Here is a 27,651-nt window from a genome sequence, read left to right on the forward strand (position 1 = left end):
CAAGCTGCTGTTTTTTTAAGACCGCCATGCCACGATCCAGAGAAGACGGGAGCCAAGGTAAGTCAAAGCCACAAAGCTTTCCTACCAATAAATTGCCTTTTTCTTGATATAACATTCACATGGTTGCTGTAAACTTTTGACTGTTTTCCAGAGTCTGACAAAGTGGGTTCTGACAGTTTCTGGTTGTTTTCTTCTCTTTCCATGGAGGGATGGGAATCTCGAGCTGCCTACTTGTCATTTTTCTGTTGTTACTCTCCCAGTTGCGAAATGCAGGACAAATCACCGCCTCTCTGTATCTATTTCATTCTTAATCAAACAGCACAACTCCAAAAACTGTCACAGGGATGTTGTGAGGAAGCTATAGAGATTTTTAAAAACAGTGTGCAAAAAAGTTTAACTTCACATATTTTTGTTGATCTTCATTTCTACCTAAAAAAATATAATTCATCTCTAACCACTAGCCTGAATAGTTCTCTCACATCAGTAGGAGAAAAACATTGGTTTTATTTCAACATTTTATTGAACTTTTCATATTACACAATTTACCCAAAACATTTAAAGTAACAGTAAGACAAACTTAAAAAAAAGAAAAAGTTGTACAGACAAAACATCTCTAGGTGAGGCAATATGTAAATTTAATTGTCAAATCATGATTTTGTTACTCTGCTATACAACTTGGTACCATTATCACTGATACTAAATGACTGAAGAGTAAGACATTACACATTCAGTTTATATGAGAAAAAGAGATTATTTACAACTACTTGAAAGAGAAACAGAAATGCCAACAATGGTATCATTCAAATTCTAGTGCAATGTGAATTGTTACCAACAGATTTTATTTGCTTATATAAATTTTGAAAATAATTCAAACCTGGCTACCTTATTAGAAGCTGACAAAGTAGTCTTTTCTGTTTCAAAATATCAGTGGACAAACATCCTCCACAACCTCAGTTGATACAACAAATATAAAGCATCATTTTTTTTTTTCATTTCATGAACAGATATACTAACACTTAGGTGGAAATACTACGGCATTTGTACTCAATAAAGTGAATGCTTTGTGCAGTTTTAACAAAGCTGCTGCTAAAAAGACAGTTGTGAGTAGTCAGGTACATCTGCCAAAGTAAGCAAGTTCTCACCTCTCCAGTTCTGTATGTTTCTGAAAACACCAGCTAAGGTATCAAATACCCATTTTCAAGTTACTTGTTTCTACTATATCATATTTATAACATCTCGTGCTGAGATTTTGGAGGCTTTAATAGATAACCTTATTAACTCAGATAATTTTTTTAAGAGCCCACAAAATAGAGAGTGGCATTTCAGGAAGGTCTACACACATGTATTTAGTCAGTTAATTCATAAGTTCACTTTACACAGTAAATTAAAATTTACCAGTTTTTAATTGCTTTCAGTATACTTGACTCAAATTAAGAAACCCTACAATGTAAGGCAAGTGTATCACAAGCTCAGTGGCCAAAATCTGGCTTATATAAGAGGACCAATGGGCCTGTGGAATATTTAATAGAATCTTTTTCATAACGCTGTTAGTTCTATTGAATTAAAAAAATACTATTTTGAGCTGTTATTATCTTAAGAAGTGTAGTCCATGGATATTTGATTTGGCACCTACATTAAAGAAAGATAACAATTTTAAAAAGGGAAAGAGTGTATCTTATGGTTATCTCACTCACTCTTTTCAAAATTCAGTGCAACATATTTGGCTAGCATAAATTTAAGTGCTTGACCATTCAAGATTTTGTTTCAACTAATTTGGAATGGTAGTAAAAAATTACTCATATTTTACTTCCTATGTTTCAATTTTAATGTTAATTTGTATTCCCTTTCTCCAAAAAGGAAAATAAGATCAACCTTACTTGTGTGTGGTTCAGCCTATCGGTCTGATAATTATTCCACAATAAAATGAATTTATGTAACTATTTTCAGCTAACTTCCAACAAATATCCTGAAATATTTAATTTTTAGCTAAATAAAGCATCCTATGGATTTTCGTTAGTAAATACTTGATTCTATTCAGATTCTTTTCTAGAAATTTTTCAAACTTGAAATTTTCTGGTTTACTCTTATCTGAAACTATCTTAATTGAAAGCAATTTAAATGCTATTGGTTCGACAAAGTAAACCTTAATCTAAAATATTCACCATAAAATATAAAATGTGATCAGTGGTGTTTATTTACCCCCTCTTGGTGAATTTAAAAATGGAAAATGTAGGTGTTTCAGTAACCACACACACACACATAGGAGAGATTTGCTACTTATTACTGTTTTTACACTTTTTGCATATCACTTTTTTGTTCCAACACTACTATTTGCAAAAAGTAACCATTTCTGTGACATTTAGCAAGTACAATTTCAGTTACTATGCATTCTTGGTTGGACAATATCAGTGCAAAGTCACTGTATTCAGAGAGCTAAATGGTTCGTGATACAACTGTGATTATTCATGTGAAGAAATAAAACTTTAAAATGTCTAATGATACAGCAAACACATGTCATTTTACTATACAAAGTGCTTAACCCACCAAATTACATTTAGGAACAGACAAAATGTTTTTATTAAACTGATGAATTTTTTTTTGCTTATTATATGTTGAAATGTACTTTTTCCCCACCCATAAAACACAAGGGCATATTTCCTTTAAGGTTTGGATTTTTCTTCAGTATTCATCTAAAGAAGTTTAAATAAAAGGTGATAAGAATAATTGCTTTTCCCTCCATGTAAATCTATTTTGGAAAACAAAATTTAAAGCAAAAACTGAAAGAAAATAAAAACGGAAGGCATTATCTAGTGATGACTATATAGTAGACAAGAGGCACAAATTCCCAGATGAATTTTAATTTTGTTTCCTCTCAGACAAGCCATTCAGACATAAAAGGTAAATGAGGTTCACTTAAGTACACAATTTGTAAATGTGGAAACAGTAGTAATTGTCATGATTTTTTATATTCTCTCTTAAGAGTGGCTCTAAAAACAGTCCGATGATTCACACAAGTAGCAAAGCAAACCAAACTCTATAAATGTATGATAAATTAAGTTGCTAGCACTGAAACACTGGGTTTGGATATGGACAAGGATGTTGTCTCTGACTTGCATCTTTTGGGTACCTTGGCTTTTGATATTTTGATGTTCAAGTAGAAAGTGCATGACTTCGTTTTATGCAATAAGGTGATGTAAGTGTAGAAAACGTGTAGGGATGAAGGAAATTCCAAGTTACATGTGTCTACATAAATGGCTTTATAAAATCAATATATATAGCCATTAAGATAGTTATATAGGGACAATGCAATTTAAAACCTTTTTACTCCTGCTTACAGATTGCCAAATCTAATCATACCTTAAGTCTTTTTCAATAATGATGTCATTTATATGCTTAAAGGTAAAAATCTCCCGATTGTATTAAGGACATTAACACACTACACTGTATTAAGGATACTATACCAACATCAATCTAGAAGGTAAAATAAACATTTAATGAATATTTAAGTCAGATGAAATAGATTCAACTCTATAAAGTTTTTAGATTTTGTAATAAAATTTTGCTTCTGCCTAGGATCATGTTTACTTCACCATGAGTGCTACACTAATTAGAATTTAATAAGTGTTATTTTTATTGAGTTTTCAAATTTGGAAGAGTTTTGATCCAAAATATGTACCTATGCCTTAAAAAACAAAGTCAAGATAATCAGCATGGGCTTTTGTACCAATTTTACTTTCCAATCCATTTTCTTCCCCAGTATTTCACTTTTATCCCTCATAACTTTATAGCAAATTATCCAGATTACATCTTCCAGACTACTCAGTGAGGGAACCTAAATCTCAAATGTTATTTTGAAGAAGTGTAGAGTAAATAATTTTGGTAATCTGTAAAACAGCTGCATGCAGTGTGTACTGTATTATAACAGCACCAAACCCTTTATAAAAACCAAACACTCCTTCCTCCTGCCTTATGGTATTGATACAGTCTCTCATTCCCTCATACTGTGTATTAATTGGAAGCACTTCATAGCCAAGGTCTGTATTGTCAATTATTGTGCGTGTTCCTTGAATGTGAAGGCGGTGCAAAACTGTTTCCAATGGGTAAAGTATAACGTCAGAACAAAGACTGGCAGCAAAGTTAGCAATAAGTTCTGGAAAATAAGCATCCAACATACTCTGCACAGGGCTAGTGCTCTCAGCTAGGTGGCTATTGTAAGTCTTTCTCTTTAGAATTAGTAGGACAAATTTCTGAATAACTGAGCTGATGATGTAATGAAGAACTCCATGAAGCACCGTAGGGAAGATCAAGGAAAGAAGCGGAAGAAGTCGTTTGCTGTGAGGCACTCCCATGCCTATCACTCTTCCAATTCCTTCTTTAACACATTCCAAAATGCCAGTATTATCTCGAATTATCTCACTCTGAAATAAAAATGAATAAGTAAAACTTAACATTTGCTTATTTTGCCACAGAAAAAGGACTCTTTCTAGGTTCCTTTTAAATCCTAACATAGTGACGGAAGAGGGAAACATCCATGATTTGCAGACTTTAACTGTTATCTAGGCATCAGTTTTTTTTCAAATAAAATCTCATAAAACTGCTATCAGTGAAGTTCGGAGTTAATCTTATTGGGGTAGGGAGACTAGGGAGATATGTAGGTGGATACATCTCAAGAAACTTCTTAGAACTTGTGAAAAGGCAATAACTATGTAATGCTTAAGGAGACACTATGGTGCTTATAGTTCTTAAACATGTTTAAATCCTGCCTCCATTACTTACTGACTATGCAACTATTGTCAAATTACTTAACTTCTCCTAAGCAGAGTTTCCCATTCTACAAAAATGGAAATGACCATTATCTACTTTTCATGCACAGGGTTGTTGTGAATATTAAATGAAAAAAGGCTTGGCACTTAGGAGTCACTCAATAAATGTTAGTCTCATTATCACCTGCAATGTCTGCTTTTGTAGAATTTTGGGGATATGAATAAGAAAGTTTGATATGGATTACCGAGGTATAGACAGATAGAAAAGAACTTGCTAAAAGGCACTTTGGCTGCAGCAATGACTGCAGAAAAGTAGCAGATGAAATTCATAAGGTAGCCAGGGGCTATATCATGCCTTATAGACTGCTCTGTAGACTTTGGCTTCTACTCAGATGGGAAATAATGGGTTGATTTTAAGCAGAAGATGGACATGACATAATTTATATTTTAAAAGAATACTGGCTGTTGTGCAAAGAAGGACAAGATCAGTTGAAAAGCCAGTTCAAAAGTTACTGGAATCATCCAGTAAAGGGATGATGGTGGCTTGGACTAGAAGGTGGCAACAGAAGTAAAGTGGTTCAATTGTGCTTTTGTCCTAAAATCAAAGTCTATGGGAATTACTGGTGAATTGCATTTGGGGTATGCAAGAGAAGGGTCAAGGATAACCCCTAGGTGGTTGTACAGAGGAACTGGGGGGAATAGCCTTGCCTTTTATTGAGTTGAAAAACTGCCAGAGTAGCAATCTGGTGAAGATCAAGAGTTCAGAAATGTTAAGTCAATTAACTCCAAATGGAGTTCAAAATAGAAATTACAGGAAAAAGGTACACAATGGACCTACAGATGATTTCGACGATATCTCAACTTACGTTTTCAAATTTATGACAGGTTTATTGGGATGTAATCCCATTGTAAGTGGAGAAGCATTGTATTATAAATGTGGGTGTCTTTAGTAAATAGATGATATTTAAAACTATGAGACTACAGTGAGCTTGCCTAGCCTTCTAATCCATCTTCCTACTTCTGACCCTGACCTCCTTCCCGCTGGTTTATTTTTAATACAACAGTCAAAGAGATCCTAATAAAGATGTAAGTCAGATCACACCACCGTTCTCCTCAAACCTATCAAAGACTTTCCCTCCTTCCCAAACAAAAGCCCAGTTATTACAATGATTTACCATGTCCTATATAATCTGGTCCTCTCTTACCACTCAGGCCTCATCTCCTGTATTCTCCCCTTGCTTAGTTAGCACCAACCATAACAGCTTCCTTTCTACTTCTCAAGCATGCAAGATACAACACACATGACACAGTCCCACCTAACAGTTTTTGCACTTGCTTTCCCTCTAAATAAAACTCAACATTTGCTTATTTTGTGCTTAGTTAGCACCAACCATATCGGCATCCTTCCTACTTCTCAAGCATGTATGACACAACACACATGACACAGTCCCATGTAAGGGTGTTTGCACTTGCCTTCCCTTGGAATATTCTCACAAATATCCATGTTGATCTTTACACAAATGTCACCTTCTCAGTGAGGCCTTTACGTATCTTCTTAAAAAAATATTAACTGCCCCCCTCACCCATTACACATCCTATTTGCCTTCCTTTCTTTATTTTTGCTCTCTTTAGCAGTTAATCACCATGAAATATACCTTATATTTAGTTGTTTATGTCTACTTTCCCCATAAGAATATAAGTGCTATGAGAGCAGAGCAATTTGTTTTTGTTTGCTGTTGTATCCCCAGGGTCTATCACAGTACGTGATACAGGCAAGTACTCAATAAATATTTGATAATTTTTTTTTTTTAAGTTTAGCAGTTAAGGAAGATAATCTGAAAGGTAAAGTGATGTAATTAAAACCTTTATTTAAAATTATAATAAGTCTGAAGTTGATTTTAGGGAATATGAGTCAATATGAATCCCTAATCAGTAAAAGGATATATAAGCATTGTAACCTAAAAACAATCTTGTATGAGTACACAGAATTGACTTTTAAAATGCAGGGACTAGTACAAGGACTTTTTTTTTTTTTTGAAAAGACAGAGTCTCACTCTGTCGCCTAGGCTGGAGTACAGTGGCGTGATTTCGGCTCACTGAAACCTCTGCCTCCCGGGTTCAAGCTATTCTTCCACCTCAGCCTCCCAAATAGCTGGGCCAACAGGCGCCTGCCACCACACCCAGCTAATTTTTGTATTTTTAGTAGAGATGGGATTTCACTTTGTTGGCCAGGCTGGTCTTGAACTCCTGACCTCATGATCCACCCACCTAGGCCTCAAGGATTCTTAATGAAGAAATAGATCACTACAAAGTTCATGATGACTGGGTAATTATGAAGGATGAAAGAAATGTAAAAATAAAATCTTTCCTAAAACAAAAACTAAAGTTTTGAGTCTTTAGTGTGAAGATAACAATAGTATCATTAATATATTGCCAGGGAGAAGAGGTTCTAAAGGAAGTTAATTTTTAGAGGGACAGATGAGATTATTTTTGTAAGTTGAGTCTGAAGATTTAACTCACATAAGATTAGAACTAAAGTGATTCCTGTGAATAAATTAGCTCTTCCAGAATAATGAGTATAGGATAAAAAAACAGAGGGTCAAGGATTGAGCTTTAAGATATAACAGAAGAGATGGCAAAGGGGTTATTGAAAAAAGATGTTCAAGAGAGAGAAATCTCAAGAAAAAAGAGTTCTAGAAAAGCAGACAAAAGAAATCAAAAGGCGTTAGCAGGTGGAACTTGAAGCAGGAAACAAGAGGTAAATACTGGGTTAAAAAAAAAAAACATACACAGAACAAACACTATCACATAGTGAGCCGGGCACTTACATAAATAACTCATTCAATGTTACACCTCAGTTATTAAAATACTATTCACAATTTATGGATAAGAAAATTATAAAGGTAAGAAATCTGTCTAAAGTCCCAGGTCTAATTTAAGCAGAGAAATGTGATAATGGGTCTGTCTCAAGCTAAAAGTTGTTTTCCCCAATAAATCATTCTGCTTAGTTGTTTTTCCTTAAATAATTACTTTCCTGACATTTTTCCCTTATCTTTAAAATGAAGCTATCTCATACAAGTGACAACTCTGTAAATTCTATAGCACCATACAAAAATTGTATCATTTATTTAACACAATGCCAAATGCAAGGGGAAGGAGGGAAAGTATTATTTGGGTCGTAAGACATTAACTTCAGTTAACTGAAGTTAGTTCTAACAGAAATAATAATAATAATAATAATAATAATAATAATAATAATAAATAATAAATCAAAGATGAATGATACAGCCAGAAAAGATACAAGGTAGAGAATAATAATTAGAAGAGCAAAGGCTGATCCAGTGGGAGTTTCTACAGAGAGGGCACTCACATATACTAGAGAAAAGAATATGCTAGAGGATCTGATGTGGAAATAGAAGACATGTGTAAAAATAGTGGGATTTTGTATACAGGTGAAGTAAAAACTACCTTCATCTTACAGTTTTAAGTGTAGGAAGAAGGGTAAGACATTTAATTAAATGTACTTGAAGCGCCACCATGTGGTTAGGAATAGTAACACAAGCAAACAGAATTTAAAGTGCTGGCAGAAAATTGCTTCAGCTTTGTAGTATTTACCCCACCCAATAGTATCAAATGTTACTTAAAGGCATATTTAAAAAGAATCCTGTCAGTAAACTACCTGTGGGGACAACCTGCTTCGTGTTTGGATGATTATCCAACATGTTTATTCTCAGGTAATTTTTAATTTACTGTCCAATGATAAGCCATAACCATCTGGGTTGTATGTAAGGGCCTTAAAAAGTTTATAGATTCTTTGTTTTCAGAGCAAGTTATAGGCTGTGTTCTGAGATGTCTAAATGAAGAGTATAGTTGCCTACGGAAAGGACAAAAGTAATTAAAACTAGCAGTGTGACTTAAGATGGCAATGGAAATATACAGACAAGCAATGTGTGATATAACTGTGATATTTATAAAATAAACATTTTAAGACATAGTCTTAAAATTTTCTGCTGAAATATTAGATATATACAATATACTGAATAGTCCAAAAACTATTCTTAAATAAAAAGAATGACAGTAAAAAAAAAAAGCTCACCTGCACTGTTTCAATCAGACTTGCTGAATAAAAAGGCATTGCCACCACATAAGTTAGGCTATAGAAATTAAAACAAATTTATCAGTATATTGAAACAAGGTGCTTATACGCATTTTTTAAATATCTGCTTTAATATGCCAACATAATTTATAGTCAAGCTAGAATAATCTTTTTAACGTTTTCAACTATTAATACCTATAGCCTAAAAATTCTAACTTCAGAAACCTGTAACATAGGATGCTTTATTCAACAGAAATGAAAAAATCAAATGACAAAACAAGGACAGCCTGCAATGAAAATAGATTGGACATCTACCTACACATAGCTAATGCAGCCTATAAATCTAAAACTTAAAATTTAGGATGAGGGATCCATTCCATAGTTTGCCTTTTTAATGATATTTGAGCAAGTAAACTTTTCTGTTACTATCCTCTTATATCGATTCCCAGATTTCCCATCCAGCAGAGTTAGGCCAGTCTTCAATGGTGAGTGAAGTCCCCTTTTATTATTAAAAAAACAACATTATACAGCTTTGCAAAGTTGTTTTCTATCACCAATATTTAGACAGAGTAATATTACAACTTTGCAAGCCTGCAAAATATAGTTATTCAAAATAATATCAAGGTGGGACTTACCTAACCCTTATGGGCCAGGTCCTGGCAAGTAGTGGTTTTCAAGGTGAATGGAACATCACTAAGTAATAATGTGCTGGAATGTCCCATTGAGGGAGCCAGCAAGCTGGGGGATTTCCAATTCACAATCTTCAAAAAAAAATTAAAAAGTGAAGAATAAAATTCTAATCTACAAAAATGGTTACCGTTGTAAAATCACTAAGTGCCTTTAGGACTACATTTCAATGTCACTAACGTTTTTTGGGTTTGCTCATCACCATACAAATACATTTGTATCTCTGATTAACAATAAAATAGTTATACTTTCCTTGAAAATCCGGGTTAAATATATTGGAGACCCATGCTAACTTCCTAAGAATACACACACAAAATTAGTCTGTGATTCCAGCCTTTCAAATTGGTAAGATTTATTTTAAAGATAATATATATTTCAAGATTTATTCCTAAACTCTGTTACTTGTCCTTTGAAGTTCTAGTCCCACAAACATTTCACTGCTCTAATTTCCTTCTCTACAGTTATTTATAAGATTTGTTTCCAGTTCTAATACTATAAAATTAGTGAAAATGTCCAAAAAAAAAAGCCATTTTTTGATACTTACGATTTCAGTAGAAGGTGTTCTCCTATTTGTTTAGGACTCCATTTATGTAAAACCTCCCTAAAACATAAAAATAAACTTAAATAAAACAAAAGCCATGTTACTTAAAACATCTGGAATTAGTGCAATTTTCAAAACAGTAATCAACTTCTACTTTTTTTTAATCTGTAGGAGAAATATATTCTAATGGTGAACATTTTCTTTTCTGGAACACAGGGTAAACAACTGTGATGGTTTAAGAGAAAAAAAAATACAAGGTGTTTTCGTATGTGCTGATAGAAGGGACTGGCAGAGAAGCAAGAGGCACAACTGATTATGAAAGTAAACATGAGAAAGTGAAGAAAATTAAGATGATAGGTTAAAAGAAAGAGAATAGATATGGAAACAAAGAACAGGATTTTAAAAGGCTTTACAAAGTATATAAGAATGGGATTTTTTTTTTTTAATTAAGTAACTCTAATGCAGGCTGACACATTACATTTATGTAGTACCTAATTTCCGAAGGATCTTTACTTAGTACAAGTACATAATTTTGTGACCATTATATTCTAATATCTTTGTGAGCACCTACTAAATGCCATTACTATGCAAAGTGCTTTGCATGAACTATTTCTAATCTTCATAATAACCCTATTTTCTCCATTTCATAGATGAGGAGATAGGATCAGAGGGGATTAATAACTTACCCAAACCCAAGTAACATGTTACTGTGGAACTGTGTTCTACACCTCTGTACTCTCTGCCTGTACTGCCTCTCATCTTATTTGATACAAAGAAGAATCTTGTAAGATAAGCAGAGGAGATACTGTCACACTTGTCTTACTGATGAGAAAAATCAGGGTCAAAAAGATCACAGGGAAATGTTCAAAGGAAACAGGCAAAACGCCAGGTCTGGAACCAAGGTCTAGGATTGTGTGCATTCTGTCTGCTAGTTTGGTTACTTTTGGAAAACAAGAAAAGAAAGAAAAAAAAAGGAAGAAAGAAAAAAAAAAAAAGAAAGAAAGAAGGAAGGGAGGGAGGGAGGGAGGCAAGCTGAAATGAAATAGAACCAAAGGGGAAAAAAGGGAGTAAGTTCTATCACGAGAAAAGTCCAAAAGAGTCAAGATTACAGAGAGTAAAAAAAAAAAAGAAAAAGAAAAAAAAGAAAAATGTAACTAAGAAGAAAAAAATAAAAAGGCAGCGGAGATAGGAGAAAAATGAAAAGAAAAAGAGAAAAAAAAAAAACAGGGAAGTGCAAAATAAAGATAAGACTTGCTACCACCAGTTCCTCTGATGGAATTGGTACTCATTCCATCATGGCTACAACAGGACTCTAGAAAAATGTTTTCTATTTCAAATGACTGAATTTGAAAAACAACAGCATATAAAGGAGTACGTACATCAGAGACTTTCAGACAATAGAACAACTACCCCTGATTTCTAAGACCTTAGAGCACCTTCTGGGCCAAACTCTGATTAAATTACTATTAGCATATTTATTTGGCCTGAACAACACAATGTAGCTGAAATCATATTATTCAATGATTAAGTCGAAAAATATAAAAAATAGATTAGGCCTCCCATCTTATGGAAAGTTACTTTATGATTATAAAACAAAATATGTTACATGCTTTGTAAATCATCTTGGCACAACTAATACTCATGGCCTCAGAAAGTATTACCAGAGTTTATGATGACATCAATTTTAAGTATAAAATTGTCGTAAACATTAAGGACTGGATAGCCTCCCCTTTAAATACAACTGTCAATTCTGAATTACCTCCCCTTTGATGACTACTGCTAATTATTAAGATCATTAAGATAAAAGAAAAGGAGATTTAAAACCAAGTATTTAAAAAATGTTTTTGGGACTCTTCCTTGTATGTTCTCTACCACTTTATAAAATGGGTAAAATTTACTATTACAGCTCTAGAAATTTAAGTAAGCATACTTAAAAGCGTCAGTTGAGGGTAAATGTAAAATCTTGTCATTAAACCTTTGTATAATTCATTATCAAATACTAAACATATAAATATATCTAAATGAACTATTTTCAAGCAAAAGATGCCCTCGCTAATATGCCAAAAAAAAAAAATCAATAAAATTTATTCGAGTACCTTGCTTTTCTCAAAACAGTCTAGTTTTTCATTTAACAGATCAAAATACATACTCCTATGCATAATCAACACAAAAAGCAATAAAATTCTAAAATACCTCTAATTTAGCAGTCTTTAATTTTCAAATGGTCAAATAGCTATCCTCATTAAAAAAAAAACAAAACCTAAAAAAAACACTTCCCCAACCTACCCTAAACCCCTCATCTTCCAGTTACTTCTCTTCATCAATCCTAGTCAGAGCCAACGTTCTAAACTTGCTGTTTCCATGTCCATACTTTCCCATTCACCTCTGAACCCACTTCAGATTGGTTTTGAACAAAAACAGCTCTTGCCAAAGTCTCCAGTAATCTCCATGTCATTAAATCTGATGGACGTTTTTAAGTCTCTACCTTATCTGACATTTCAGCAGCCATCAGAGCCTCGTGTTCTTCTCTCCTTGAAGCACTCTTTGCCCCTGTACTCCACTAGCCCATTCTCTGTTGGTTTTTATCCTGCCTTCTTCTGGTCTCTCCTAACTCCTTTTCAGGATCACCTTTCTTAACCCAGCCAAACCTTGTTGGAGTTCCTAAGGTTCAGGCCCTCTTCTTCCACCATAGGGTATCCTTCTTCCCTAGGGACCCTCGTCTCTAGGGTTAGAACTACAAAATCTCCAAAATTAATTTACCTTCAGTTAAGAATTCATTATATGCCAGCCCCATATCATGGGCCTACTCCATGTGGATATGATAAAAGCACTGAAAATGCACTTGTCCTAAAGTCTAACTTAAAATCTTTCTTTTCTACTTAAACTCTTTCAGTGTTCCCTACTCAGGAACTGTTAATCAGAAAGGAAATCTACTGAATTTGAGGAAGATTTCATTGTGTTTAAAATAACATGTGTTTAAAATAAGCAAATTCAGAGGGAACTGTTGGAGAAAGACTACAAGATGTTTACAATGGTATAACCACAAATGTGTGATGAGTCAAAACTAAGTTGGAGTTCAACCAAATGGGTTTTGTGACAGACTGAACCACACAGGTGGCCTTGGTTACAGGAACTCCTACCTCACGTTAACAGTATGAAAAAAGCCACATGTAAATTAAGTAAAGGGTACTGTGGGGTAGAATGACACATGGTTTAACTCACTCCAACTGGGGGAGAGGATTGGGAAGGGTTTAGCAGTAGATAAAGAGATCACACATGATGATCCTGGGTAATAAATAATTTGTTAAAAAGTAATACTACTGAGAAATTATAAATTTGCTGATTTAATGAACACTAGAGATCTGCTGTTTTTCTCTCTGATTTGATCATAAACTTTGTAAAAAAACTAAATGTTGGCATATCTATACTATCTCCCCTGTTCTACCTAGTAATTGTTATGCAATTAAAAAACCCCAGGCTAGGAGACCTCACAGCTCATCCTCCTTATGTAGTAGCTTCTGTGAACTGCTTTTAATGTTTAGTGACCTTGTTTGCCACAACTCTGCCTTCTTCCCATTAATAGGAAAGGTCAAATCTGCCCAAAGAAGAATAAATAATTTTTTAAAAGATATTCACACTATACTTCAAAAAACAGCTTCATTTGACAACTAATTACACAAGCCCAATACAAGAAGTCATCCTTGATACTGCCTTCTCTCTCATCTACCATTCCTAAAGCATCACCAAATTCCCTCAATTTGACCTAAGTATATTTCAAAACTATCCACTTACCTCTATCTCAAAAGATACCACGCTGATCTTAGCCACTATCATTTCTCACCTTTATTATTGTAATAGAATACTAAGATGTCTCCTTTTATTCACTTCAGTCCTCATGCAACCTTTTCATCTACAGTTACAATGACCCTTTGAAAACAAACCTGATGTCACTGACCTTACTGAACCTCTTCAATATTCTTATAATGGCCTGCAGGGCCACACATGTTCTGGCTCCCACCTGCTCTGTACCTTACCCCTGGCCAGAGCTCCAGCCATGTTGAGCCTTCTCTCAGTTACACCTGAATTCTCTATGCTCCCCACTGCAACAGCATTTTTATACAAATTGGTATGTACCTCCTAATTACCACTCTGATCTACTTTTAAGTGTCATGTTACTAGGGACACTTTCTAGCCCTTTAATACTTTCATGGAACTATATTCTTTTCTTTCAGAAAACAAATTTCAATTTGCAATTATTCATTAATGGAATTATTGTTCTTAGTGAATGTACTTTTATTAGATTCTGAGCTTCCTGGCAACAGTTACCTTTTGTTTCCTTTCCTCATTGTAAACCGGTTTTTAGCTTAGAACCTGGCACATAGTAAGTACTCAGGAAATGTTAGCTAAGTAAATGAATGAATTAATGATTGGGGCTTATCACCAAAATTATCCAAGTAGAAAAATGCAATAGAGGTTACTATTTTGTCTTCTTTAGAAAGATTCAAAATGATGAAAATATATTCCCACTCAGTTGACATGTCTGTCTACTAAGAAAGTTAGATGATAAAATTTTATAAAGTCCTATGCCTTCCCATTCCTATTTTTGTCTTCCCTGTAACCTGAAATTAATGTTATTCCTTCATCTCTGCTTTACAGAGGCAACATTACTTGCCTAAGGTCCCAGAAATAAAAAGTGAAATAGCCAGGACCTGAACCAATAGTGTTCCGGTTGCAAATATAGTCAACCCTCCATACCCATGGGTTCCACATACATGGATTTGGGCAACTGTGGATTTAAAATATTTATTTATAAAAGAGATAGTTGCATCTGTACTGAATGTGTACCGAGTTTTTTTTTTCTTGTCATTATTCCCTAAACAATACACAACAACTATTTACATAGCATTTACATTGTATTTGGTATTATAGGGAATCAAGAAATGATTTAAAGTATACAGGAGGTTGTGCAGAGGTTGTATGCAAATACAACACCATTTTATAAAAGGGACTTCAGCATCTCTGGATTTTAGTATCCACTGGGGGTGCTGGAATCAATCCCCCAGAGATACGAGGAACAACTGCATTGAATTTTTTTCACGCTACCAAATGGAATTTCCTGCATTTTTGTTAATTTTTTATAGAACTGTTTGTTAGATAATTTCAAGAATATTTGACTATAAGTACTAACTTGAGATCTTATCTAGTGATATAAAAGCAATAAAGTGAATAGTTAGCCAAACAAAGAAATACAGATTTTTAAAGAATAAAACAAGAAACTGAGCTACCCAAATGTTGCTGACCTTTCTAATCTTTGTTTTGTTTCAAACCTTTTAGCAAAGCTTTATTTAAGGAACTTCAGGACTATGAGGTCCTTCAAAAGAAATCACATTGGAAAAAAGCTTAATATCATTTTCTCTTGCTTTCATTTCCTTCCCTATAAGGACTAAATCCCAACATTGGGCATATGTGTTACTCTAGTAGCTATGCCTTCAACTATCTTACTTCTTTAACAATCCAAAAAATCCACCCTGCCAGACAATAAATTTGGATTTTCAAACCATTCCAAAGCCTTTAATATTATCAATAGGATGATATACAAAAATATAGTGCTGATATAGAAAATCACAGAGTAATGCCAAATAGCACCTTAAAAATTTCTAATTTCCAATATTACCTATTAACATTCCTTTCATATACTCTTTGTAAGATTCCTTTGTTACCCATCATTGTGATTGTCCCAAATGTGTATCATTCCTCTCATGCTTTTCTACTACAACGCCAGTGCTTCATTTTTTCACCAAATAACCCTGTATCCTGCTTCACAGAGAAAAGAGACACCTGAAAGCAAATTTCCCTAATTTCTCTACCTCTCTCTCAAATGTATCTACAATTCTAATTCTCCCATTTTTGGTTTCAAGAACATGATTGTCCTACATCTTATGCTATTTCCAATTTGTTCTGAGGACCTCTCTAATGTCTCTCATTATCTCCCCCAACTACCCCTCCAACCCCGCCCAACACACACACGGCACACATGTACGCCTAGGATTCTGTCCTTGGTCCATTTTATTCATTTAATCTACACTTTCTCCTTAGGTGATTTCATCTATCCCAAGCTTCAACTGCTACTTTTATGCCACAATACCCAAAGCTCTGCCTCTGCTTCAATTTTTTTTTTTTTTTAAACTCTGATCCATGGTTCCAACCAAATATTAGACATGTTCCCCTCCCTCGATGTCTTGCAAGAATCTCCAACTTCATTTATTGAAAGATAAATTCTTTATCTTCTTCCCTACTCCAACTTTTTCTTCTTCTTGAATTCTCCATCTTGGTTAACATTTTCCAATCTAGAAATCTCAGTCACTACTGACAACTCATTGTCTCCTATCTCCAATTACCAAGCTAACACAATGACCATCAATTATACTTCAGAAATATCTAGCCAGCTCATCCCTTTCTGTTCTGCTCCACAGTTCAGAACCTTCTCAGTCTCGCCTAGATTATTACAATAGATCTCCATAAATCTGTCTATACTATTCCATTTATTTTACACTGCCATTTGAATATATCTTGATCAGAACATCTATATATTGAAAAAAAGAAACATATTCCAACCCCACAGAGAATAAACTTACAAAGGCACAATTGTATTGTAATGTAGCACCTCAGCTTCTTTTCCTCATATTCCATTTCATACATACCCAATATTCCAAGCATAAGACACTTCTTTTTATTATCTAGACTGTCCAACCCCATGACATTGGACATGTTACCTCTTCTTGCTTACATGTGTCTCCTTCACTAAACTGAATACTTAAAGAGCAGGAATTGCTCACATACCCACATTTGTTCCTCAGCTGGCAGTTGCTGGCACATAGCAGTAGAAGCTGAAAGATACATCTCAATAATACTAAGCCAAGACACATTTTCTTTATCACATACTAATTTAATAAGATATAATTAATTTTATTGTTTCTTCTTTTAGTTACGTCAGACAAGTTTTCAGATTCAAGACATTTTTTACTTACTTTTAAAACAATATAATAGGGGAGGGATGGGGACAAGGGTTGAAAACTACCTATTGGGTATGATGTTTACACAATTGGGAATTGTTGGATGAGAAGGTCATTAGAAGTCCAAACTTCAGCATCACACAATATACCCATGTAACAAGCCTGCACATGTACCACCTGAATCTAAAAACGAATCACAACATGAAACTAACACTGAAGAAATGCTAAAAAAGGTACCTTGGCAAAGGTGTAAATTCACTAATTATGCCTTCTGCTCCAAGTGTGACTCCCTGGACAATAAATGTACTTCCCATTCCTTTCCACAGGGCTCTAGGTCCCTAAAATGAACAAAATTCATGGTTATTTCTGTTAATACCTACATCTGAAACAGAAAAGATCTTAATAAAACTTGATATTGTGTAGATATTTTCCAATAAAACATTATTCTAATAGAAATATTAGTAGAGAACTATAATTAAATTAATTTTATATCATTTTAAAGTTATATTTAGGCCGAGAAGAACATTCCTATTAATTAAAAGCCCTAATGATTAACTAATTTGTCCCTAATATCTATATATTCAACTCCCCACTAGTCCCGTCCTGTGGATGACACAAGGTAACTTGAAACTTACATATCCACAACTTAACCCAATCATACTCACTCATACCACACCAATTCTTTCCTTCTCTGCTGTATTTCCTATTTCCCTAGATAGCAGCTTCATCACCCTTGTGTCCAAATAATATATCTAGAAAACATTTTTCTCTCACTGTTCCTATCTAATCAGTCCCCAGGTTCTACAAATTCTACTCCCTTAGTATCTTACAAATCCATGCTCTTCTCCATACTTAACACTATTACTTTATATCAATTTGGCTACAAGTTTCACTGTCTCTCGTTTTGCCCCTTTGCATAATACTATCAGTAATACCCCTATTATTTATCTATGTTATTAATAGATATACATGATAGAATTAAAAAGAAGCAATAGGGTATCAGTTGAAAGTCTGTCTCCTTTTCATCCCAGTCCTCAGCAGCAGTTTCACAATTTATCCTCGAGATAATCCATGCATATATAAGTATATCTCTGTGTGTGTTATAGAAATCTGTTTGTTTTGTGTATTTTTAACAGGTGGTGTTATCTTGAAACATAAAAAATATCCTGGAGATCATTCTACATTAGTATACACAGAGCTACCCTCTTATTTTTAAAGGTTACAAGGTGTTTCACCATAATATACCATAATTATTTCACTGGTACCCTAGTGATGGACATTTAATCATTTCCAGTCTATTATATGCAATGTCATAGGACATCCTTGTATATATATTTTTGCATATATATGTGCACATCTATGTGGGACAAGTTCCTGGAAGTGAAATTAGTAAGTCAAAGAACACATACATTTTAAATTTTGATAGATATTGCCAAACAATCCAAAGCTCTTCGAGATACTTTGGTCATGGCTAAAACACCTTCAACAGTACTCCTGTAGCTTTTAAGATCTAGTGTGCAGTTCTTAGAAGGTGCTTTAGAATCTGGATCCTGCTTACTTCTCTGGCTACTTTTTCATCTTTCTGTTACTCTTCAACCCCCACTTCAAGCTCCCATTGTACTCTATTAAATCCATTCTCAAACATTATGATCTCTCTTTGTCTTCGGCCTTCACACATTACTTTAAAAACCTTTTCTCTATCTTCATCATGAAAAGTTAGCCTTCTCAACAAGAAGCACACAATTCGGGCCTTTCTTTTCCCAAAGTTTTTCCCAGGCATACACTGAGCCCAAGCCCAGTTTTGATAAAATACTTCTCTTTTGTATTCTGAAAGCATTCTGTACTTCTAATATTGCCTTTATCTTACTGCAGCACAATCTTCTGTTTAAGATCTTGTCTCCATGAATAAATAGGAGCCTCTTGATAGCAGAGACATCATCTTAACACAGCTCTTTGTGGTTTTGCTAAATGAATTAATTTGTACTTTTGCTAAATTAAATTTTGAAAGATTCAAAAACATATTGTTGTGCTACTTTAGTTTTACTACAACAGTTAAGATGTTTTATTGACCAAATTGAAAGTAATTATTATTGCTTTAATGATTACTAAGCCCAAATGACACTTATATAAACCTTTAATAGAATCCATAGACAAAATTCTCACCTGAGTTTTGTTGAAACTGTACATAATATTGATGACTGTAAATGGAGTGAGGTGGTAATGCTGGGCATGGTAATTAACCTGTAAAAAAGATATTTCATGATTTTTTTCTGTTAATGTTTTGTCAAGAAATAACAGAGCCATGAAAGATATATGGTAGAATTGCAGTATAAACAAAAGTTAATTCCAAAGTCAACATAAATTACACATGAGCAAAATTACTCTTAAAAGTGCTTTAAATAACCTATTAAAAGTACAGTATGTACGGTTATATAAATACAATCTGAAGACCAATGCATAATACACACAGTACTGTAGACTATATAATAAAGAGGGTCTTATTTGATATTTGTATTGCCTTAAAGAATTGAATTACATCTCCCAACTCATGTTCATTTTAGGCAAGCATTTTTCAAACTATACGTGGTAACTGACTGGTATATGAAATCAATTGGGGGAGTGTCAAAACAATATTTATTATGTGAAATAATAAAATATTAGAATGTATTACATTCTAATGGTATTATTTCATAAAACATTTAAAAATAATGTATTTGTTACTTATATATAACGTGTCCATTGGATCTCCATGTTAATATTACTACAATGTAAATATATATTGGAAATACACTGTTCTGTGGCACACACAGTCAATGCTATTTTAATGGTATTTCTGTATACACACTTTTCAGTGCTAAGCATGAACAGATTAATTTATAATGATTTATACTGTTTTGAACTCTAACAGCAAACAAATATAGGAAGCATTACTTTACAAAGAAAGTGGGTTATAACAGGCCGGGCACGGTGGCTCACGCCTGTAACCCCAGCACTTTGGGAGGCTGAGGCAGGCGGATCATGGGGTCAGGAGATCGAGACCATCCTGGCTAATACGGTGAAACCCCGTCTCTCCTAAAAAAATAGAAAAAATTAGCTGGGCGTGGTGGCGGGCGCCTGTAGTTCCAGCTACTTGGGAGGCTGAGGCAGGAGAATGGCGTGAACCCGGGAGGCGGAGGTTGCAGTGAGCTGAGATCGCGCCACTGCACTCCTACCTGGGCAACAAAGCGAGACTCTGTCTCAAACAAACAAACAAAAAGTGGGTTATAACAGAGTTTGCAAGTGGGGTCCACTGACTCCTGAGAGTCCCATTACCTTTTCAGTGGCTTGACAAGTTCAAAATTATTTTCCTAATGATTACTAAGATATCATTTGCTTTTTTCACTGTCTTGCTATGTTCACTAATGGTACAAAAGCAATGGTAGGTAAAACTCCCAGCTCATTAGCACAAATTGAGGCAGCACCATCGAACTGTATTTTCGTACTTACAGTATTTTTCACCTCATTTACCCATAGGGAGAAAAAAGCAACCTTCATATAGGGATATCCTTGATGATGAAGTAACAAAATGTTAATTTTATGAATCCTTGACCTTTGAGTACACATCCTCTTTCTAATTAATATTTTGTGTGTTACATAAGGAAGTAAGATTGCTGTCATGAGGAAAGCACTTGTATGATAGAATTGCAAGCTGAACTAGCCACTTTTTTCACGGAACATCATTTTTACTTAGAAAAACTCATTGACAGACTATACCTATTCACCCTTAGGACAGACATATTTTAAAAAATAAACAAAGTGAGATTGTTGATTAAAACAAAAATAACTAACAGTATTTATTATCAATGATAAGTTTGAATTTTCAAGTAAAACTCAGAATTTTGGAAAATCTATATCCATCGTCAAGAGCCGACAATACTTAAAGACTTTTCTAGTGAGATCAGTAGTATTTTTAATGAAGATGATTTTTTGATATTTTATAATCAAATGTCTTAACATCAGGAAGATCTATATAACTCATTTGGTCAATATTTTTCAAATAACTTATGCACAATTATACAGAATCATGCATAAGTAAAAATATCTATTCAAGATGCAGTATAATTAAATAGATTTTTTAATGTAACAAAGTGTAAAAAGTTCACTAAAATGATTTGTGATTTCACATTGCAAATAACCTTTAAGAAACTACCACACAGTGAGTTTTGGTGCAATTGCAAAGAATACCCACAATTATCTCAAAAGAATATAATATACTCCTCTCCTGCTTTCAACTACACATGTGGACAAGACTAAACTTCCTTGCTTCTTTCAAAAACCACGTGATGCAACAGATTGACTGCAGAAGCATATGAGAGAAACTGGCTCTCTCCTATTATGTCAGGTGTTAAAAATATTCGCAAAAATGCAAAATACTTTCATAAAAATATATTATCTTACTAATAGATGTATTATTTTAATGAATTATAGAGATACATTGAAATTTTCCCAATTTTAATTTCTGAAATGGTAAATATCAGCAGATATGACCAAAATAAAGCAAAGTTATTTAGGATCCTCAATATTTTTTTAAGACTTTAAAGAGGTTTTGAGACCAAAAAGTTCGGAACATTTCACATGAAGTAACAATTACCTGGTTTCATGTCATTTATGTAAGTTCTGCCCTTCATATTAGGGTCAGAAGTATTGCTTCAAAAGATCAAAGAAACGACATTTACCTGACATTGGCGGCGTAGAACAATGCAAGGATGTGCCAATACATTTTCTGTAAAGAGACTATATAAAAATAATTTATATATATGTATGTCTACATAGAGACAAATTAAATTTACAACATGTATCTTTCTGAAATTATTCTTGCCTGAAGAATCATGCATTACTTTGTTTTCCATTCTTAAAAAAATTAAACAGATCTTTAAAAATGTCTAGAAATGTTTGCAAATGATTCTACCCATAACAAAATTCAATATGAAATGAATGAAAACCAGATCTGCATACTAGTAAATAAGGGAAACAATACATAATACATAATAGTAATGTCTGTAGTGTAAGATGAAACTAGATCTCTGTTTGTTTAATGTGGGAAATGACACATCAGATAAATGGCATTTAATGCTGCAAATTATTTCGTTCAGAAAATATCCAATGAACAACATTCCTATCAGCAGAGCCATTTGATCTTCATGAACCCCATTCTAAAAATGTTGGTTTTGATGCACTTCAATTATAAGGTTTAAGTATAAATTTAAGTATAAACCTTAAATTATAAGATTCTTAATGACCATGTTAATTGACTAATATTTATGTATCAAATTTCTGATTTGAGAATGTGCCCCACAAAACAATTACAGCTGTGGATTTCAGGTCTCAGAGTGACATATAAATACACGTACACACATATTTATATGTAATAATAGTCTATCAAATGAATCAAAGCTTTAAGTATAAATATTGAAGCAAAAAACAACTCCAGCAGAATGGAAAACACAGATTTTATTTATATTGACATTAACACCCTCGGGTTCAATAATGCAAATAAGGTATTTTTCTTGGTTAAAATGTTTAAAATGATAGTGATCATTATGGCATGAAATGTAAGCTTTGTGCAATTCCAATATTTTTGAAAATGGTTTTCACTAAGGATCACAATAATCAAGACTAAAGGCTTTTCTTAAAATGATCGTTAGATATTAAAAAAAAAAAATAAAGTAATGCTATCACCAAACGCTGATTATGAACACAATCTAGATGCTATGCTGCTAAATATCTTACAAGCATTAGAATGTTTAGAGAGAAGCCTCCATGCACAATTACTTTTTTGATGGGAGAGAGACAGATTACATTTCATTTTATTCTTTGGATAGACCCATGAAAAGAATGAAAACCAGATCTGCAAACAGGTAAGTAAGGGAAACAATACATAATATTAATATCTACAGTATAAAATTAAACTAGATCTCTATATGTTTGACGTGGGAAATGCCATGTCAATTACATGGCATCATTAAATGCCATGTAATTTTTATTTCTTTCAGAAAATGTCCTATGAACAAAGTTCCTGTCAGCAGAGTCATTTGATCTTCATGAACCCCATTCTAAATTACTTTTTTTGATGGGAGAGAGATAAGATTACACTTCATTTTATTCTTTGGACAGACCCATGAAAACAATTACAATACTCATTACAAAATTACTTTGTGTTTATAAAATTGGATGACTAGTCTATCCTTACTGGAAAAACTATCAAATTATATGTTTTAAATAATGATCATGTTTTTTTTTCTGCAAAATATTATTCAAAATTTAAGCTGCTGCTTCAAAGAAACAACCTAAAGGAAGCAATAATAATCATTTAATATTATAAATTAAAGAAAAACTCTAAATTAAATAAATAAAAGCTTTAAACGTCTTTAGATAAAACATTACCTTGCAAGTCCAATACCAAATCCAGCAAATCTATTCAGCTGTTCTAAAGTAAAAAAAAAAAAAAGAAATAAAAAAATAAGATTACTGATAACCAATATTTAGGTTTAGTCTAAAAACAATTTTTAAACATTTATTTTATTAACCTGCTGTTCATTTAAACTTCAAAGTCAAATTCTGATGGGGCCAGGGAAATAATTTAAATGAATGAAGGACTCTGCTGGGGTTTGTGGCAAATTGCAAGGTGTACAGCCTTTAAAGCACAATTACTCTTTAACTCCAATTCATTGTTGCCACATAAGAGTGTGGGCCCAGGGTTTTGAAGCTGTAATTTTTTCAAAAAAAGATATTCTCATTTTATAGAAAAGCTTCCAATTTTGAAGTCCTGGACAACTATTTCAGAAATTGTTAAAACACTGTCTGGGCCTAATGAAACAAATATGCACACAGAACCTAAGGGCTAGCAGTTTTCAGCTTCTGATTCCAATCAAATAAAAAATTTTCTATGGTTGGCCGCAGCTGATATTTTACCTACGACTTTACCTTCTATGCTGTAAAAACTAGTTATTCACTGTTACTGATGGAGAGCACTTTATTAAACCAATAACTGCAAGTAAAGCACCTCTAAATTATTAATTTGAAAGGGTACTTAGGGATAACCAAAATCGGTAAATACAGTTCTCTTCTTCCCCATCTCTTCAAGTTTTAAATAGTTTGAGGCTAGCTGTTTAATTAATCGGAGTAGGTTACTGGATATGTATGTGCTACTACAGATGGTATGTCTGTTGTGTTACTGGAAAAGTTCACAGCTGGAAACATTCCTATGCATATGTCAGAAGAGAAAAGCCTTTCTTCCTGACTAAACTCAAAGTCATAGTGGTGAACTATTACAACCCCAGGGAACCAGACATTAAATTCTAACTATAATACAATATTCACAAATTACAATTCTTTCTTCTCTTTCAAATGAAGCAATTGCCCTCACTATTCCCTTTCAATCAGAACAAGGCCACCTCAGCATGTTCCTGGGAAACTACGCGGTTCACCCTAGAAAAATGTACAAGCTAAATAGAAAGCTTCTTTTACCTACCTAAGGCACTTTTTCCTTAGATTTTACCCTTTTGTTTTGTTTTGAGACGGAGTCTCGCTCTGTCGCCCAGGCTGGAATGCAGTGGTGGGATCTCAGCTCACTGCAAGCTCCGCCTCCTGGGTTCAGGCCATTCTCCTGCCGCAGCCTCCCGAGTAGCTGGGACTACAGACGCCCGCCACCACATCTGGCTAATTTATGGTTTCACCTTGTTAGCCAGGATGGTCTTGATATCCTGACCTCGGGATCCGCCCTCCTAGGCCTCCCAAAGTGCTGGGATTACAGGTGTGAGCCACCGCGCCCAACCTTACTCTTTTTATATGTATAGATCATCCCCAAACAGTAACAGAAAATGCTACTAACATTTTCTGGAAGGTGTTAGGAAGATTTACTATTGTTTACTGTGTAAATCTCTTTGGTGTCTAAGTTTGTTGCAAAATTAACATTCACACACCTCTTACGGCTGCAAAATTAACCCCTGGTTGTGTCAAGGAACTCTTCCTCATTGTAACCATCAAAGCATAACTTATGAAAAGATAAAAACATAAACTTTACTGCCTAAGAAGATAACTGTGTAGCAACGGTATATGCATTTTTGAATTATTTGATTTATAACTTGTAAAACCTTTCCAGTATTCTTCTGGACTAGTATTGGGACTAGTACGACACAACCGGAAAAAAGCAAAAAACAAAAAACAGCGAAGAGTCAAAAAGCTAATTGTATGACAATTAGCTAGGTAAGTCATCTATCCTTCTTCACATTCTCATTTACTCACTAGGCATTCGTTAAAGTCTATTCTTCCTAGTTGAATAAATATTATTTTATTTCCAAGTCAAAGTCGAGGAAATGAGAATAAAGCCGATACCTACAATAAATTTAATATTAAATAATACCATTAATCTATTATTCTAACAATTGCAGGAGAATAGAAAGAAGTAGCTATTATTCTTTATGAATAAAAAAGGATGTTGAAAATATGTACATTATGCAGTGTTGCAGCTTTTCTGATATCCCATAGAGAATAATTATGTCATGATTCCAAAGTCCTATCTTGAAATTGTATCGGTGTTTCTAACTTTTATATGTAGTTTTTAGGTCAGAAGAAAGAAAGCAGAAGGGAAAATTATAGGAAGGAAACTTTCTAGACTGGGGATCTGAAAAGCAGATAAAACTCCTGTGTTTAAAAAGGAAAAGGAAGGAAACTTTTTTTTTTTTTTTTGCCTATGTATCCCATACTGGATTCTTCTACACATCTTAAAGATGAGAAAACTGAGGGCTCACAGAGGTTAAGTTGTTCAGATTACGAGTGGCACAACCAAGTTTGAACCCAAATTTGCTTATGCTGAAAGGCTTCTCTCTTCAGAACACAAAACTACGAGTAAACACATTCATTAATTAATTAAATCGAGAAAATACAGCTGCCAAAGTTAATCAGGTAACAGTAAATAATCCAAACTCCTTTTTAACTCTGGCCATCAGTTGGGACACCAAAACCTCTAAAAATTCCTACTATGTACCCCATAGCTAAGGCAGATGTCTTTTTTGGAATTGATCCAGGAGAATTCGTTTGCGTGAGGAAGAGGGAGAAGGCCGGCTTCAGGGGCAGAGGACGAAGGAGGGCAAAGGGTGTGGCGCCCGATAGGATGAAAAGGAGCAGGAGGCGGGACCCTCTGCGCCGCTTCCGGGGTCTGCAGGCCTCAAGCCGCCGCCCCACTAACCCACCATCCCTGCGTCGGTCCCCGTGCTTCTCACCACTGCTCTGCCCCTGCACACCGCCGCCGCCGCCAGTGGAAAAGGGTTCTTCCGTGGGGCCTTCGTACGGGGTGGAGGTGGTGGGCACGCCGTAGGGGGGGCTCTTCTCGCCCCAGTGCAGGTTGCGGCTGCCGGGGATGTCTGGGGGAGTCGTCACCCAGTGGCCCAGGTCCGCCCCGGTGCTGAAGGACCTTGCAGGGAAAGCGCCGCCGAAGCCCTGCTCGTCCCGGGCACCGCCCCGGTAGCCCAAGCCATCAAATCCGTCCGGGCGCCGCGGATGCATTGCAGCGGGGGCAGGATGACGCGAGCCCGCCCGGAGCCCACCACCACCCGGGCCACCGCGACCTAAGACCACACAGTTTCCCCTAGGCAGCCGCCGCGTCTGGGGGATATTCTGACAACCGGAAGTCACGTTAGAAACCCGGAAGTCTTGGGAGCACGTGATTATAGCCTCTTCCGGCAACCATTAGTGGGCACGGTTGCTAGGGAGACACGGCGGTAACCTATAACTTAAAACTTTGTTGTCATTAGGGAATAGGTGGGAATATGGTTGTGGGATTAATGAAACACGGTACCAAAGAGATTCCAGAAAGAGAATTGGTGTAGGAATAGGGCCTACATGGGAGGAGGTCAAAGATGCTTCTTGGAGGGAGCCGATAACCCGCGAGTGGAGCTTACCCGGTGAGATCTCGGCCAGAAATACCTCATGTCACAGCTACGCCCCAGATCTCAGTGTATTCTCACGGGGCTGGTGCCTCACCTGCTCCGAGGAAGCTAGTAAAGGTTGGAGTTGTGGAGGGTTGGTAACCTTCTACCTAGCTTTGTCTCCCGCACTTGCGGTTTTGGATAAAATCTATTGAGAGATATGGTACCGCCCAGTGAGCGCGAAAGTGCTATGGACCACCAGAGCAAGCATTTTAAAAGTTCAGGTGAACGTCGGGGGAGAAAGAAACCCACGTACTCGAATACTGCCCTCGTGGAGTGAGGAATTACGGGTTTTACTTTTCTAAGGCTGTAAAGAAACTAGTTTTCTGTCGTATTTTTCCCGATGTATCTAAATCATTCAGGGTATTGAAATCCCAGTTGTATCTTTCAAAATCGGGACCTCTAATTAAATAACTGAGAAGAGTTCTGTAGAGGGTCCCCTACTACCTGTTTTCATTAGGTCCACGGGCTCTTGGGGCAGGCTCCCTCCTCAGATCTGAGGAAGCCTTCCATGGGTTCATCCTATGTTCCTTCAACTCGATGGACGCCCAGGATTCCTAGAGCTTTTCCAAGAGAACTCTGACGT

At 35.1% G+C, this 27,651-nt stretch overlaps 2 protein-coding genes across 4 annotated transcripts in view; one reads left to right on the forward strand and one right to left on the reverse strand.

The window, feature by feature from the left end:
- Positions 1-501: 501 nt before the first annotated feature.
- SLC25A46 (solute carrier family 25 member 46) lies at positions 502-27,606 on the reverse strand. Of its 2 annotated transcripts, none has more exons than XM_050793082.1 (8): positions 27,513-27,606; positions 23,524-23,566; positions 21,816-21,873; positions 19,264-19,341; positions 17,338-17,438; positions 10,091-10,147; positions 8,860-8,917; positions 502-4,418 (listed from the first exon to the last, which is right to left on the reverse strand). In XM_050793082.1, exons 1-8 carry the CDS (start codon positions 27,520-27,522, stop codon positions 3,840-3,842), a joined length of 984 nt encoding a protein of 327 aa, XP_050649039.1. In that variant the 5' UTR covers positions 27,523-27,606; the 3' UTR covers positions 502-3,839. The 2 variants fall into 2 exon arrangements, with proteins under 2 accessions (XP_050649039.1, XP_050649038.1); XM_050793081.1 differs by lacking the exon at positions 27,513-27,606 and adding an exon at positions 26,361-26,766.
- Positions 26,799-27,651, forward strand: part of TMEM232 (transmembrane protein 232) — a 318,910-nt gene continuing 318,057 nt past the window's right edge. For both annotated transcript variants that reach the window (XM_050793059.1, XM_050793058.1), the window contains exon 1: positions 26,799-27,041. The gene's annotated coding sequence lies outside the window, so the exon portion shown is untranslated. The remainder of the gene's footprint in view (positions 27,042-27,651) is intronic.

The sequence above is a fragment of the Macaca thibetana genome, chromosome 6, assembly GCF_024542745.1.
Source record: "Macaca thibetana thibetana isolate TM-01 chromosome 6, ASM2454274v1, whole genome shotgun sequence".
NCBI classification, from domain to species: domain Eukaryota; kingdom Metazoa; phylum Chordata; class Mammalia; order Primates; family Cercopithecidae; genus Macaca; species Macaca thibetana.

Bases quoted from the DNA above. Each gene is read 5' to 3' on its own strand.
- SLC25A46 (XM_050793081.1), bottom strand. From the start codon at position 26,643: ATGCATCCGCGGCGCCCGGACGGATTTGATGGCTTGGGCTACCGGGGC. The intron at 21,874-23,523 runs GTAATGTTTTAT...ATTTTTATATAG, and splicing joins TTTGGTATTGGACTTGCAAG to TCTCTTTACAGAAAATGTAT. The intron at 17,439-19,263 runs GTGAGAATTTTG...TGTTCATTTTAG, and splicing joins ACAGTTTCAACAAAACTCAG to GGACCTAGAGCCCTGTGGAA.